Genomic DNA, 15,578 nt, shown 5'->3' on the forward strand with positions numbered 1-15,578 from the left:
CATATTCTAATAACTATCTCTATCTTACAGGCATTATCCGTTTTATATGTACGTACCAATTATCTCTTTCTTATATATAATACCTGACGTATCTCCGTATTGCCTATAAAAGATCCATGAAGATTTGAAATCTGGATTGGCGATTAAGATTAGAAGAGAAACTAGAGAACGTACAAATGATTTTTGGGTGAGCTAGGGCTCTGATCAAACTAAAAGCTTAGGGATCAGTTTGCTGCTGGTAAGTTACCTTGCATGATCATATATATATATATATATATTATTGAGACGTCTAAATTATATGTATTTATCATTTCTAATAAAGCATCCTTCAAATCGTAATGTCTTTGCACCCCTTGATGATCAGTATATTTATAACAATTAACACACGATTCATATTTATTAATCGTTGTCGTGTTAATCGTTTAATTGTTACTTGAACAATATAATCTTGCCTCTATAATTTTATATACAGTTATTTTTGTATATATTTTTATGCATTTTATTAATGTGATTAGTTGTGTATTAAAAAAAATTGATGCAACCAATCACATCAGTGGAATGCGTAGAGATCAGTATGTAAAAATAACTGTACGTAGTATTACTCTTTCTACACAAATATAATAAATAATTCAAAATTTTCAAATTTCAAAATAATAATAATATTAAAAAATAATATTCTAACAAAATTTTATTTAATTTTAAACTTTCATTTAAAACAATCTCATCTCATAATGTCACCATCCAAACAGAACCTTAGTAGATCATGAATACTAGTGATCAGCGATCCACACCTCCTTCCTTTTGCTTTTTATTTCCGTGAAACGGTAATAATTAATATATATATATTTGAAGATTGATACTTAATTTTTAGGTGGACGTTAATTAAGAACTTTAGTACTGATCTAAAATAATTTCCCTCTGGCCTTTCCCTTCGTGCCTTTGGGCCGGGGTCCTTGAATTGTGATCTTGTCCCTTCAGAAATAGGGCAGTACACAGTAGTCTTCAGGTTGTGGGCCCGCTATTGTCTTGAGATTGACAAGCCGGTAAAACTTTATCTTATAACAACGATCATGCGATCCTGAAATGTACTGATCATTTTAAGTTCAGCTGACTCAATTAATTAGTTGGTTAACCGGAATGATGCATATATATATATATATATATATATATATATATATATATAAAGTTTTATTATCATATTAGTTATGTGAGATGGATCGATCCACCGAGCATGTGAACTTTGCGTACGTACGTACATGAGTACTTATGTTAAATTCTGGTGCAATGTTCTTGATGATGCTCAGGGAAATTAAAAGATCATCATGTGGTGATCATTAGTCATTAATATTGTTCTTTGCCGTTGCCGTTATAATTAAATAGGAGATCATGGTAAAGATTTTTTTACGGAAAAATAGAAATTACATTATTAGTACTCATGATCATGTTTTATTATCATCTTAAAATAAGCTGATCATGTAATTACAAGGGAATTTCTTAGATCAATTAATTGTTAATGAAAAAATATATAGAAATTCTAACACTATTTAATTATATAACTTCCAATATAAGTAGATCGTGATACAATAATAAGATCATAATGGTGCATTACTCTCGTATTATATTGTTAATTAATAATTGAATATTGATGATGATCCACTGCATGCCTAGCTAGCTGATCAAATGATCTAGTACTACTCAGCAGCCAGCGCGCGTCGACCTGGCTCCACATAATTTGCTGAAAGATTACGTACCTTGATGACCGCTGTCAACGATATATATTCTGTGAGAGTACTACAAAAACCAAGGATCCTTTTCTATCAGTAGAGACCACATGATGATAATCATGTTTACTTGAAAAGATTATATGCCAAGCTTATATGTAAATAGAGAAACTCACAACTCGAGGATATTATTCATAATACGAGTAGTGGCATTCATCATCTCTTTTACTGTGATCATCCTCCTACCATTTCACAACATGATATTAAATAATTGAAAATTATTAATTATTATATCTCAGTTGTGAGTCTATCAAATAATGTCAAGTGTCAAGAAATGTCGAGAATATAATCGATGATAAAAATGATGATGAATAGATTTTTCGTATTTAGAATTATATATATACATATATAATAGTATGTTATCTTATTAATATTTTCTCAATTAATCGTATATGTTACACACATACATGCACATGTACGTACATATATCACTTATATATACTGTTGGTTAATTGCTAATTGTCCAGCTGTCTGATCAGCTTCTCTTCAAATGTTGACATAATCATAGTAGTACCGTAACTGCAAATGATACAAATTAAGTTAATTAACTAATTAGGTATATATGATCTTGATCCCTTTTTGTAAAGTTTTTCTAACTGAAAAAGGATTTATAGAAGACATTTGATTTATTATATGCATGCATACTTTTTAAACATGTGTACGTGTTTGTTAATTTCTTATTTTTTTATCTATGAAAATCTAATTTAATTAATTCAACTAATGAACAACTCAACTGAAATCTGAGTTCTCGAGTACTACTTCATTCACATCACATACATAAGTATATTGTCATTAATTGTACGTGTACTTCATTTAATTAATTAAGTGATCGATGAAACTAAATTGTTACTCGATCCCCCAAAAAGAAAAAAAGGTGAAGAAAAGATCAGTTTTTTCTTCAAAGCTAGCTGATGATCTAGCATTACTAATCTGCAGTACTTTGTGATTCATATCATAAATTTATGTTCATTGTATAATTTGCAATAGTTTCTGAAACAGGCCGGCCAGAAATCTTTTTTAACATCATGCATGCGAGATCAGAACTTACATTCTTCAAGCCGCACCGACGTACGAGTAGTAGTTCAGCAGCCGCAAAGTTGGCACATTGCATGCGATCGATTGATCATCTGCTGGTTTTACATAAATGGTATATATCTCTGTACACAATTATATATATTGTTTTTAATTTGCTTCTATTTTTGCATGGTTTACATAAACCATAACTCTCATATATATATATATATATATATATATATAGCCAGTTCAATCATATATAAGGTCTCTTCAATATGTCCCAGTCTCCCGGTAATGTCAAAGAAAATTAAATGAATGGAAAAAAAAAAAAGGTGGCACTGGCCACTGTTGCCCAGCTTTCCATAACTATCCAAAATAATTACCACATGAGAATTAGGCTCCACAAAATGATCAGTACTAGATCCACATTATTTATAATTATTATTTAAAAAAAAAATGATCACAACCATTTTAGCACCATCACCCTTTAGTTAAAGAAAAAAATCCGTAAAGACATTAAAAGGATCCACATCTGAGTGGCAAAATCTGTCTTGACTTTGTCTCCACGGCTCTCTCTCTGTCTCTCTCTTCATCTATAAATGTAAACCTCTCTGATCACATTCTTACTTATTAAGCCCGTCTTTCATTTTTCCTCACTCTAGCTTCCCCCTCCATACGCACACTTCGAAATAACAAAACATGGTGAAGTTCTCAAAGGAGCTCGAAGGTCAGCTAATCCCGGAATGGAGGGATGGTTACATGAACTATAGGGAATTGAAGAGGCATATAAAGAAAATCAAGCTATCTAAATTATCCAAGCATCACCACCAAGACATGAACGGAGACTATGGTCTGTCTATTTTTGACCCCGTACGCTTCGTCGCTAGGAAAATCTGTGATAAGTTCCGCAATTCCGAGAGCAAAACTGACATGATTCAGGTACATAACACACATACACACACACGTAATATGAACGAGTACTGTATGACCGGATTCCGGTGACTTTTTTTTTTTTTTTGTGTGTTTTTCTCTGTAGTTTCTGATTTCAGGTTGGCTTCATTCTGGATGTCCCATCGATTGTTACGTGTTCCCGGTGATCTACTATGGCTAGTTAAAAAGCGTCCAAAATTTACGAAAGCTTTTTGGTCGTAGTTATTTTTTGCACCCAAAAAGTTAGTGCGCGCAGTTCGGATTTTTGTCTTGTTGTGTAATTGTGTATATGGGTGTTGGTAACTATTTCCAGAAAGTGAAGTGACGTCATTTTCAGGCAGAAGAAACCTCAGAGGGTTTCCGATGCACTGATAGCTAGCTAGACTGATTTTCCGGCAACACCGTCGTACTTTGTGTTTCTGAAATTTCGCTCCATGTCCTCGTGGCCTACGTACCAGATAGGATCCTCTGTCTAATTTCTCTCGCGCAAGCTGTTCAGGAACTATTTTCCATTTCGATAATTTACCTTACAATATTAATAGATAGCTAGATCCTATACGAGAAATGACGAATTTGTAAATCGCTTATAGTCAGGTCCCATGCATAATATTTAGTGCTTCGTACAAAGTTAAAACCCCGCTGCATGTTACGTTTCTTAATTAAAAGTTAGAACTGATCTCCCTTTGCCGTTTTGTTTGTGGCTGTTGAAAACTAAAGCTCGAGTGATGCACAAGTTTGTCAAGTACCAGAAGAGGAAAATAAACGTAAAAAAGAAAAAACAAAACCCATATTGGAACCTTTATTGGTTTCTTCTGCATGCTTTCCTTTCTTTTCTCATTCTCTCACGACAGCAAACGAAACGGTTGCAGGCACACACTCATCTCACGAATGAGTCATAGAAAATAATATAAAGTCACAAAGCTCCAAAGAAAAAGAAACTACAGAAAGCAAGAAGCTTCTCCCTGATATATCCATTTTCTGTTGCAGCTCAGGAGGAGTAAAAGCTGCATGGAGGACGGTGAAGATCAGAAGGTGTACGAAACTGATCTTTCTCAACTGTTTTCCCAAGAAGATGAGGTTAAAATCGTACAATGTCACAATTTACTGTTTAAATATTCATTTTGGTACTTTTTTTTAAAGCAAATTCTTTGATGTACTTGATCCATCATATTGATCATCTTTTATTTTGTTTGTCTCAAAGTTTTGAAATCCGTTCCGGAGACCATTCCAGTCGAGGTACTGGAACGGAATATTTCGGTACCAATACGTTTCGGTGTACCATTTCGGAATTAATTATATATTATATATAAATATTTATATGTATATATAAACTAACAATTAATCAAATAAATACATATATATATATAAGTATGTGATATATATATGTGTATATATATAGAAGAATTAAAGATTTATAAAATGAATATATATTGAAAAAAATCATAAACTTGAGTTAAGACATAAAAATAAAGGAAAAAAAATTAAAGAATAGACAGATTATTAAAAGTAACAATACTTCTAGTACACGGAAAGAGGTATTTGAATTCTAAAAGTACAATTTTATTCATTATTTTTCAACTTATTTATAAGAGAGTTTTTTTTTTGGGACCGGAATTACTATTCCGGCCGGAATACCGGAATTCCGGCCGGAATTGACCGGAACGGCCGGAATTTGACCCGGAACGGAATAGACACCTATCCGGTTCCGGTCACTGTTCCAGCACGAAAAATTTCGACCATTCCGGCCGGAACGGAACGGTTTTTAAAACCTTGGTTTGTTTGTCTGCTGATTTTATATATATGGGTATTTTCTGATTGTATAGGTCAGGATTTTCTTCGAGAAATTGGACGAAGAACATAATAAGATCGACAAATTTTATAAGGAGAGAGAGAGTGAGATTGTTGAGAGAGCAGCGACTTTAAACAAGCAGCTGCAGATTTTGGTGGACCATAAGCAAGTTCTAGGCCACCGTCTCAGGAAAAACTCCCCGTCGAGTCCAAACTTCGGAAGTTCCCCTCCTTCTTGGTCATCTGTATCTCATCCCCGGTCTTCTAATTATTCCGGTGAGCTTCCTTTTCTTTTATAACTTTTATTTCTCAGTTTTTCCGTGCCACAAAGTTGAGTTGCGCAGCCAAAAATGGAGCCACTGATCATGTTATAAGGTCATTCCTCGGAGTTGTCGGTGTTGTTCATCGGTATGCGGGTAAAATGGTAATTCCATTTTGTTGACTTTTGCCTAATTCCCCGTGAAGTCCAAGTACTTTAGATATGGAACAATGTCACGCTGACACATGGTCAAATATACCCTTATAATATTGCGGCCTAAGGGTATCCGAAATATGATCGAGATTATCATATATATATAATGAATAAATATAGTTTTAGTCTACCTTTTAATTTTAATTTTTTAACTGGGATTTTAGAAAAAGAAACGTACGTCATTATATATAAAAAGGCATACCAAATTCTTTACAGAAAAAAATAAATACTTACGACGAGTTATTTTTAACAAAAATTATTATTTGTAACACTAATAGATTGTGGATCCTTACTAATAATTGTACTTTGTAGTACCTTTAGAACTTTTGGAATCAACTGAAGTCCGTGCTAGAGGGATTAGATTATTCTATAAAGCATTTTTAAGAGAAGGGAATAAAGTGGCCGATGCATTGGCTAGACGTGGTGGGATGTGTGAGAATAATATATTCACAGACTGTATTTAGCTTTCTCAATTGATTAGGGGCTTGTATAGATTGGATAAAATGAGTACGGCTTATGTTAGACTTACTCTTTAAAGTGTGCAGTGTTTATGGTTGGGACGGTAAGTTGTCATTTTATAGTTTGAACGATTAGTTTGTTTGTTTGGAAGGTATTCTTCGCCATAGGTGATGGGTAATAAAATTTAAGAAGGTACTGTCCTCCTTTAAAATAAAATAAAAAGGCTAATAGATTGATCATCTTGACTGGAATTAGTTATTTTTGTAGGAAACAAGAATTTTATTGTAGTGAAATATTGATAAACACGACTGGAAACACATGGAAACTTTGACTATCTTGATGTCAATTAGCCATGGCCTTATTTTGTGACTTTTTTTTTTTTCTAATTTCCATATAACTTTGAACTACTTCTAGCTTTGTCAAATAATTTTCCATATATAATATATATCATGATGTGTTGATGAGATTTTTAATTTTTTTTTTTCAAAATAACATGGCAATTAAATGTGTGTGTGATCATGTCTAATTAATATTTGGGATGAAATTTATAATATGCAGAAAGCTCTGTTGAATTAGCTGAAATCCTTAGTCCTGATCAGATATCGGAGACAGACGAAGTAATAGCAGCACTAGAAAGAAACAGTAGTAGGAATTATAGCGGGACGAAGACAAAACTAACAAAGCAAGGGAAGCCTAATATGGGTGTGAAGATTGACATTCCTGCTGAGACACCAACACCTGCGATCGTGGCCTTGACATCGATGCTGTGGGAAGATTTGGTCATGAAGACTCCCAAAAAAGAGTACTGCCGTGGAGAACAATCGATTAGTCGAAAGAAGGTTCAGTCTGCAGAGAAGATGATTCGTGGCGCCTTTGTGGAGCTCTATAAAGTCCTTGGTCTGCTCAAAGCTTACAGGTACGTAAGTACGTAATTACTTTTATCATCTTTTTTTATTTATTAATTCTTTTACTAATTAATTTGTGATCGACGTGAACAACTAATAACAATTTTAAATATAGATCAGAAGGATTAATCGATCTCATTAATTTGCGGTATAACCTCTTAAGTTTGTTGAATAGATAATAAATAAATAAATAAATTTCATGGGATACCGGCTGGCCGTTTCCAGCTTTAGGTTGGAAGCTCCAACAGGCAGAATTACATACGTATTTATATATATAATTACTATATTACATGATGTTACAAGCAGTAGAAATCATTCTTCAGTAAAAACAAAAAAGTTTATCCTTTCCGGCCGGCATAAGAATGGCGAATGCTTGCTAGCTTCGAATTATAAATGCGTCAGACTCACTCGCTAATTAGAATGAGCTCCATCAAGTATTTAATTAGTGACTTCAAAGTAATACATACTGAATGTTGTGTTAGCTGCAATATGCATGCATGGGCGTGATCAGTTTTTTTCCCCTTGGGTTATACATGTAGAGATTTATCTGAATTTTGCTTGTTCTAATCGAAAAAACTATTTAATTTGTCAGCTCGATGAACATGATGGCGTTTACAAAGATACTCAAGAAGTTTGACAAGGTACGGTGTGGTACTTTATCGGAACATCAATTTACCAAATGATCGAGAAATATCTGATGATGATCATCTCATGCATCTACCATACATACTTGACACACACGTATTATATATATATAGAGAGAGAGAGAGAGAGAGAGAGAGAGAGAGAGAGAGAGAGAGAGAGAGAGAGAGAGAGAGAGAGAGAGAGAGAGAGAGAGAGAGAGAGGAGAACATAGAGACAAATTAAAGGAATTACACAGATATTTTTAGTCATGTTATTGATCTGCACAAAAGTACCTTCAATATTAATAAATTAAACACTTGCCTATATATAATATGCATGCATGATCGGTACCATATATCGATCCTTGCTTAGGTATAATTAAGCTAGCAGCTACCTAGCATGCCGGTTTCGTAGACAATGATGTACGTCCAAATGACCTCACATGCATGGAGACTGCGAGACTCCATTTCCAGGTTACCGAAATGGATTTATTAAATTGGAGCAGGACCTTTAATTCCTTCTTCTTTTAATTGATCTTTTTTCCCCGGCCACTAAAGTAAAATTCTGATTAATTTTTACACGAATTGATTAATGTAAAAAACCAGACTGATCTTGACGTACAGGACGTCCATCCTTTATCGTTTTTTGGTTCATTTTTTGCGTCAGCAATACGCTATATATATATACGTACCTCCATTAATAATATATAATTACTGCCTGCACTGAATTTTTTCATTGTAAGTACAATTATAGAGTAGAACTGGTGCAATTTTCCGGCCTCTCAATGAGTTAATTAATTTAAGTCTACACATGATGAGCTATATATTATTACTCTGTTAATATATATTTATATATATATATATATAAAGAGGTATTTGATGATCAATATGTACGTGGGAATGCTGCAGGTATCCAACCAGCATGCTTCTGCGAATTATCTACAAGCAGTGAAGGCCTCTCATTTCGTTAGTTCCGACAAGGTAAAGTCATATATATAATATTGTTTAATGAATCGATTAGCACTACTTTAAAATATATATCTCTCCGATCCGGATTCCGGCCTTATAATTCCCTGATGATCTCTGACGATCACTCATTCAAAAAAATAAAAATAAAACAGATTTTTATTAGCTAGAGCTAGTGCATGTGGTTTAATTTGCATTTGACGTGCACTTACGTAGAGCTTGGTCAAGAATTAATGAGTACTGAAATCATGACCAATGAATTAAGGCAAGTCTGACGATTATGTGTATAATGTTATTCCATGTTTATTTCGCTGAAAATATTAAATCAATTGTACGTACGCACGTAGCTCTTCCCAAAATTCAAACCCTAATTAATTCCCACTATATTAGGCATACCGGCCATGATCAATACGTTCCTATTAATTAATTGTATTATACTAATACTGGTAATATATATTATTATTATTTATCATTTTTATTATCATTATAATTTCTAACGACTTGGTGTTGACGATCAAAGCTCTCAAACACCTTAAAAAATATCGTGTGACCAGGGGTACGTACGTACGTAACCGAGTCATGAATCCCGTCATCGGAAAAGCAAATTTTGTTATCATCATTTGATTTGTAGATTGAAAATTTGAAACCTTGTTTATGGTTTTTAATGATAAAAGATGATATCCGTAAAATTGATTTATATTAATTCTGTATACGTCATGTTTCAATTTAAGAATATTTTTATAAAATGATATTATTTTTATAAGTTATTTTACAAAAATATTATTTGTGATTTAATTATATATCTGTAAAATTGTGAAAAGAAAATGATGGTATATATATCATTTTCCTACGTACAGATAATTAACAGGTGTTATGATTTAATGTTAATAGCCATAATTAATATTAGAATTATAATTTTTTGTCTGAAAAGGTTGTTAAACTGATGGACGAAGTAGAATCCACATTCATAAAGCACTTCGCCAGCAATGACAGGAAAAAGGCAATGAAATTCCTGCGGCCACAACAGAAAAAAGCTTCTCACATGATCACTTTCTTTGTTGGTAAGCTTTCACTAAGCCACATTATATGTATGTGTGTGTGTATATATATATACACGCACACACATACTTGCCTAGTGGGATTATTTGTCACTAATCATTCCTAATTTTCAGTAGGCCAGCCCGCTCCCCACCAGACAGTACTGGTGTGGCTGGTTTTTCAAAAGGAATTTTGCCACTTCTGATGAATACTCCTTTTTTTTTTTTTTTTACCTGATGAATAATGTTCCTAAAGTCTTGTTTTCTTCTAATTATTATTGTTTTTTATTTTATCCGTTTTGCAGGATTGTTTACTGGGTGGTTTGTATCACTGTTTACCATATATGCAATCTTAGCATACATTTTGCGTACTTTCTCCTGTCCTCCAGGGAAAGTTTACATGAATGATGGAGCATATCGGGTTTTCAGGTGGTGGTCTTTGAATTCTCCCATTGTCCTAGATCGTTTTCATTTTTTACCCACAGTATACCAACTATTAATGCTTATAATTAATAATATAAAAGTGGCATATAATTCATTTTCATGCGCAATATATATATAGAAGCATAATTTTAAAGTAAAAAAAAAAAAAAATCATCATAAATTCAGGATAATGAAATCATCACTGATGATCACTGTAATTGGTTGGTAAGAATGCAAGTGAAGAGCCAAACTTAAATGAATACAGTTTTCAATTAATTAATTATAACTTGATTTTTCTAGTCCATTTATCTTCGAAGCCGTTCATCTCTTCTAAGAGTACTGGGGTGCTGTTCACAATACGTACGTCGCAAAATATACGATGACAAACGTATCCATCAAACATATATTGACAAACTAACAGTGAAGGTATGACATTTTGCAGATTGTTTGCGTTACTAAGCTTGCACCTATTCATGTATGGGTGCAATTTGTTCATGTGGAAGAATAAGAGGATCAATTACAATTTCATCTTTGGATTCTCACCCAATACATCCCTTAAGTACAGAGATGCCTTCCTCATCAGCACCACCCTCATGACCATTGTGGTCGGGGCGATGGTCGTCCACCTTCTTTTGCAGGCTATATGCGTCTCACCTAACCAAGTTGATGCCATTCCTGCCATTCTTCTTTTGGTTGGTGCCAATTTTCTCTATCCATTCTTTAAATTACCAATATAGCATGGAGATTCTTCCCTTTGTAAAGAAATTTAGGATGTTTGTGCCATTGCCCCTACATGTAGCATGTTAATTAAAATGTTCACTGAACATTTGTTAATTATCTTGCCAATAACGATTGTAGTGATAATGATTAGACTTTCATAGGTACTTCCTACATCGTGTAGAACATGATCATGAGTGTTTTAGAACACTGTAACTAAAAAATAACTTAGTTAAAGAGTCAAAAGTTTAAAGGGTGCAGAACTTTATGGACTTCCCAGTTACCAGGGAATTCAATCAGTGACACGAGCCATAACTGAAAGTAGTCCAGGCCTTCATCCCATATATATGTGCTAGATAAATATAGGACCAAAGCAACGTTAAAAAACATGATCTCATTTAAGGTATGAGACCAAAGTTCTGCCAAGCGTTCACAAACCCAACATCCTCTGGCTGTCTCCAGGAAAAGCCTGGTGTCCTTGCAACGTCCGACAATATTCTGTTCCTGCATTCGGACATACATTCATATACACATATATATTGCTAGTAGTGAATAGTAACGAAGTAATCTGATAATAGCAGTAAAATAGTTTATAAATAGTAGTAAATAGTAAAAAAGTGTTTTTAAATAGTAGCAAAGTAGTCTAAGAAAGTCTGAAAGTAGTTGTGTTCCCAAACACAACCGAAACATTGTTCTGATTGTGAATCCCTTTTTCAGTTTTTCCTCGCTCTGCTGATATGCCCATTCGGCATCTTCTATCGCACGACACGCTACTGCTTTATCCGTGTTATTCGTAACATATTCTTCTCCCCATTTTATAAGGTACATCCATGCATTTCTTTTCTCATTCGGTTAAAAAATGCTATTCATTCTCTGCCATATAATGACTTGAGTTCTATTCTACGCAGGTTGCGTTGGTCGACTTTTTTATGGCCGACCAGCTTACTAGCCAGGTAACCCTCTATCTCAAAGCCTACGCGCTGAATTTCGTCCATTTCAATTTGTTTTAGATTCACTCTCTTTTCGCAACACACTCACGCTGCATTTATATCCAATTAATTTCTTTGGTTCTTTTCTATAGATTCAGTTGTTAAGGCAGCTGGAATACGCAGCCTGCTACTTGCTGGCAGGAATTTTCGGAACACACCAATATGAAACCTGCAGTAACGGAAGGCTATTCAAGGATCTAACTTATGTCATTTCATTTATGCCATACTATTGGCGTGCAATGCAGGTAGCACTCCAGAACTTCTTACATAAATACGTATGTGTGTGTGTATGCTTCTGAAATAGTAGTTTAATCGGTTGTTTAAATCGTTAGTAGTACTGTTTGTAAAAGCCTGTCTGTGTATCTGATCCAACGAACACCTTGGTTAATTTTTAATGTAATTACAAGTGTGCAAGACGATGGTTTGATAGCTATGACGTGGAACATTTGGCTAACATGGGGAAGTATGTTTCGGCCATGGTGGCAGCCGGCGCAAGGCTAACATATGATCACAAGATCAATCATGACCCCCACTGCGTATGGTTTCCCATAGTCATAGTGACTTCCGTGGTGGCCACCGTATATCAGTGTTACTGGGATTTTGTGAAGGACTGGGGGCTTCTCAAACAGAACTCCAAAAACTTATGGCTAAGAGATGATTTGATTCTGAAAAACAAAAACATCTACTATGTATCCATCGTGAGTTATCTCTCTGACTCTCCTCTCCTTTTGAATCTTTGATAGAATTTTTGGGGCCTTTTTTAAACCCCAATCTCAAAAAAGATCTGAAGAGATGAGGAACTGAACTGCAGGCCTTGAATGCTGTTCTAAGAGTCGCATGGGTGGAATCTGTGTTGAAGTTGAAATTTAATGATGATAATCATAAACAGTTGCGAGATTTTGTCTTGGCTTCATTAGAAGTAATTCGTCGCGGGCATTGGAACTTTTATAGGTACTTTCTATCTCACATGATTTACATGATGTTGAAGTTATTTTCGTGTCTCGGAAGAGAATTGACTGTTATATAATTGAACCATATGACCAACATTTCAAGAGTTTGGGTCCAAAAAGCAACAACTACATTATCAGATATGTTTGTGATCCTGTCTAAAATCTTGGAGACAACTCCAATCAACTTCATTTTTCACCTAGTATCCAAAGGGCAAAACAGAGTCAAAAGGGGACATTGTGACCTATATATAATGGAAAAGGGGACAAATCTTCTGATATTGGTAAACTGTCCCTAAACAGGTTGGAGAATGAGCATCTAAACAACGTCGGAAACTACAGGGCAGTGAAGGAAGTTCCATTACCATTCCACGACATTGATTCTGATGGCTGAATGCTATTCTTAGACTCACGTACAGACGTCCATGCCAAGCCGATAGCAGAACCGATCCTCCACATTATAAATTACAAAATGTGAGATCTGATCTCCCTTATTCATTACATTTCCAATTCAAAACGTGAATCCTCAGGCGCCATTTGGAATGAAAAAAGGCGCGTGTAAAACCAACAATATGTTTCCGGCACATTTTGGCATTCCAAGTTGGACTGGACATGAGGTTTTAAGTAGTGTCTTACGTTTATGCAACGGAAAAATATAGTTGCAAGTAAGATTGTGTATTAATCTATGTACTAATGTAATGTGATTGGTTAAAAAGTAGATTTTATTGAAAACGGTGTTAATTTAAGTTTTAAACATGAATAAATCAGTATTGATATACAGATTAGTGCGCGACTGTGTTTATATGTAGCAAAACTCTTCTGTAACTCTCCCTTCCTTTATCTCAATCAATAATTTGGCTACTTGTTGAAAATTTTTCTGTCTGACGAAGTAGTCGCAACTTAATCAAGAGCAATATATATATGCCCTCAAAACATTAATAATAATAATAATAACAATAATAATACGATGCAGAAAGGTGATAAAAGCAGCACTTCTTGAGAGCCACTGCATGGGTCCCCCTTTCACAAGGCTCCCACCGTTTTCACCCCTTATTTACCAAATCTTTATTCCCCATCAATAATGCTTACATATAAACAAAAACCAACAAAGATGTTAATGTTTTAAAACATGATTATTTTGAGATACATTTTGAGAAAAGAAGGCAATATGCCAATAACGCAAGAACTCCATTACTACAGAGGTGCTTGTACAGGGTACAAGGGGTAGCTAGGGCAGGGGGAGTGTTTCGGTTTCAAAATGCTGAAATCTCCAAGAGAAACTGAAACTTGTAGTCTAGAGAACTCAAATTTGAGAAGACTACACAATTTATGGATCAAATATTTGCAATCTGAACCTAAATATAAAATAGATCCTTATTTGATGGCTGGATGCATTCCCAAATAATAGCCATACAATATGGATATATGTGCTCTGTGCAAGTGTTCAAAAGCAGATGTGTGCAAGATAAAAGAAGAAAAATAGGAATAAAGAAGCTTTAGAGAACGGTACCTATTGCAAGGACTCAGATTTTATATTTGTGATAAAGGGATTGACACCATCAGCACTGGGCAGAACACAAGGATCACAAACGTTTATGCCTCCTACTTCCCAACTTCTCCCATTCGCTAGCGTCACTAGCGTGTACAGAAAAATGTACTGAACTTTTCCCGTGATGGTACAAAGATATTTAGTTGCATCAACCGTTGCCGCAGTAACATAGAGAGTGTACCTGGACAGGGAATGGAGCTTGAGACCCAGAAGCTTCGAAGAAGCATTGCACACCCATGCTAGCTAGGCTGGTCTCTTCCTTCCCAACCAAAGAATTCGATAGCAGGGGAAGTAATATAGCCTCACTAATGCTAGCCAGTGAAGTGCATCTTAGCCGCTGCTAACCCATGTGGCCGTTTCACTGTCAAATTGCTCTTTCCTCACGAACAAAGGATGGATCTATCTCTGCAGAATTATCTAATAATGGGAGTTCATTAGTAACAAAGCAGGTGAACGGGAATGCCATCTTCTGTATTCTACTTAGAACGCATCTTATAAGCCCTCGTGGCTTCAGCTATTCTATTAAAATTGTGGCCTGTTTTTTTCTTTTAAATTCCAAGAAGTTTCCTGTAATGAACCCACCAACTAAATTAGAAAACGTTTTTTGAGTTACGGAACTCAAGTACAAAAAGTCTTAACATTTTATGAAATTTTCTATTCCTTTGATAGTTAGTAAAATATGTTGAAATCAACCCAAGTGTAAGTGTGAGTGTGAAATGAGTTTGGGTTTGCAGCCACCAACTCATGCTCACCCACCACCACCCACCACCACCTACCATAGTTAGGCCACCCACCCTCTCCCAAGTCAGAAGAAGCTGCAACAGGTGGGCTGCTCTTCTCCTATAAATAGAAGAGAGCTCTGAAGATAAAATGCAGTGGGTAAAAGAGAGGAAGAGGAACGTGAGAGAGAGAGAGAAATAGAATTTTGTAGAGTGTTTTGTAAATCTCGTACAAATTCTATAAAAGAGGCTCCAGTGG

At 34.9% G+C, this 15,578-nt stretch overlaps 1 protein-coding gene across 1 annotated transcript; it reads left to right on the plus strand.

Annotated features, from left to right (window-relative positions):
• The first annotated feature begins 3,379 nt into the window (after nucleotides 1-3,379).
• On the plus strand, nucleotides 3,380-13,809 carry LOC122276752 (phosphate transporter PHO1-like). The gene is made up of 15 exons (XM_043086663.1): nucleotides 3,380-3,734; nucleotides 4,713-4,802; nucleotides 5,549-5,789; nucleotides 7,003-7,360; nucleotides 7,942-7,990; nucleotides 8,882-8,953; nucleotides 9,870-9,999; nucleotides 10,281-10,404; nucleotides 10,841-11,090; nucleotides 11,833-11,937; nucleotides 12,024-12,068; nucleotides 12,197-12,349; nucleotides 12,512-12,802; nucleotides 12,916-13,055; nucleotides 13,355-13,809. Exons 1-15 carry the CDS (start codon nucleotides 3,495-3,497, stop codon nucleotides 13,443-13,445), a joined length of 2,379 nt encoding a protein of 792 aa, XP_042942597.1. The 5' UTR covers nucleotides 3,380-3,494; the 3' UTR covers nucleotides 13,446-13,809.
• Nucleotides 13,810-15,578: the final 1,769 nt, after the last annotated feature.

This window comes from Carya illinoinensis, chromosome 1 (assembly GCF_018687715.1).
Source record: "Carya illinoinensis cultivar Pawnee chromosome 1, C.illinoinensisPawnee_v1, whole genome shotgun sequence".
NCBI classification, from domain to species: Eukaryota; Viridiplantae; Streptophyta; class Magnoliopsida; order Fagales; family Juglandaceae; genus Carya; species Carya illinoinensis.

Bases quoted from the DNA above. Each gene is read 5' to 3' on its own strand.
- LOC122276752 (XM_043086663.1), top strand. From the start codon at position 3,495: ATGGTGAAGTTCTCAAAGGAGCTCGAAGGTCAGCTAATCCCGGAATGG. The intron at 10,405-10,840 runs GTGGTGGTCTTT...GACATTTTGCAG, and splicing joins GGAGCATATCGGGTTTTCAG to ATTGTTTGCGTTACTAAGCT. The intron at 12,069-12,196 runs GTAACCCTCTAT...TCTTTTCTATAG, and splicing joins CCGACCAGCTTACTAGCCAG to ATTCAGTTGTTAAGGCAGCT.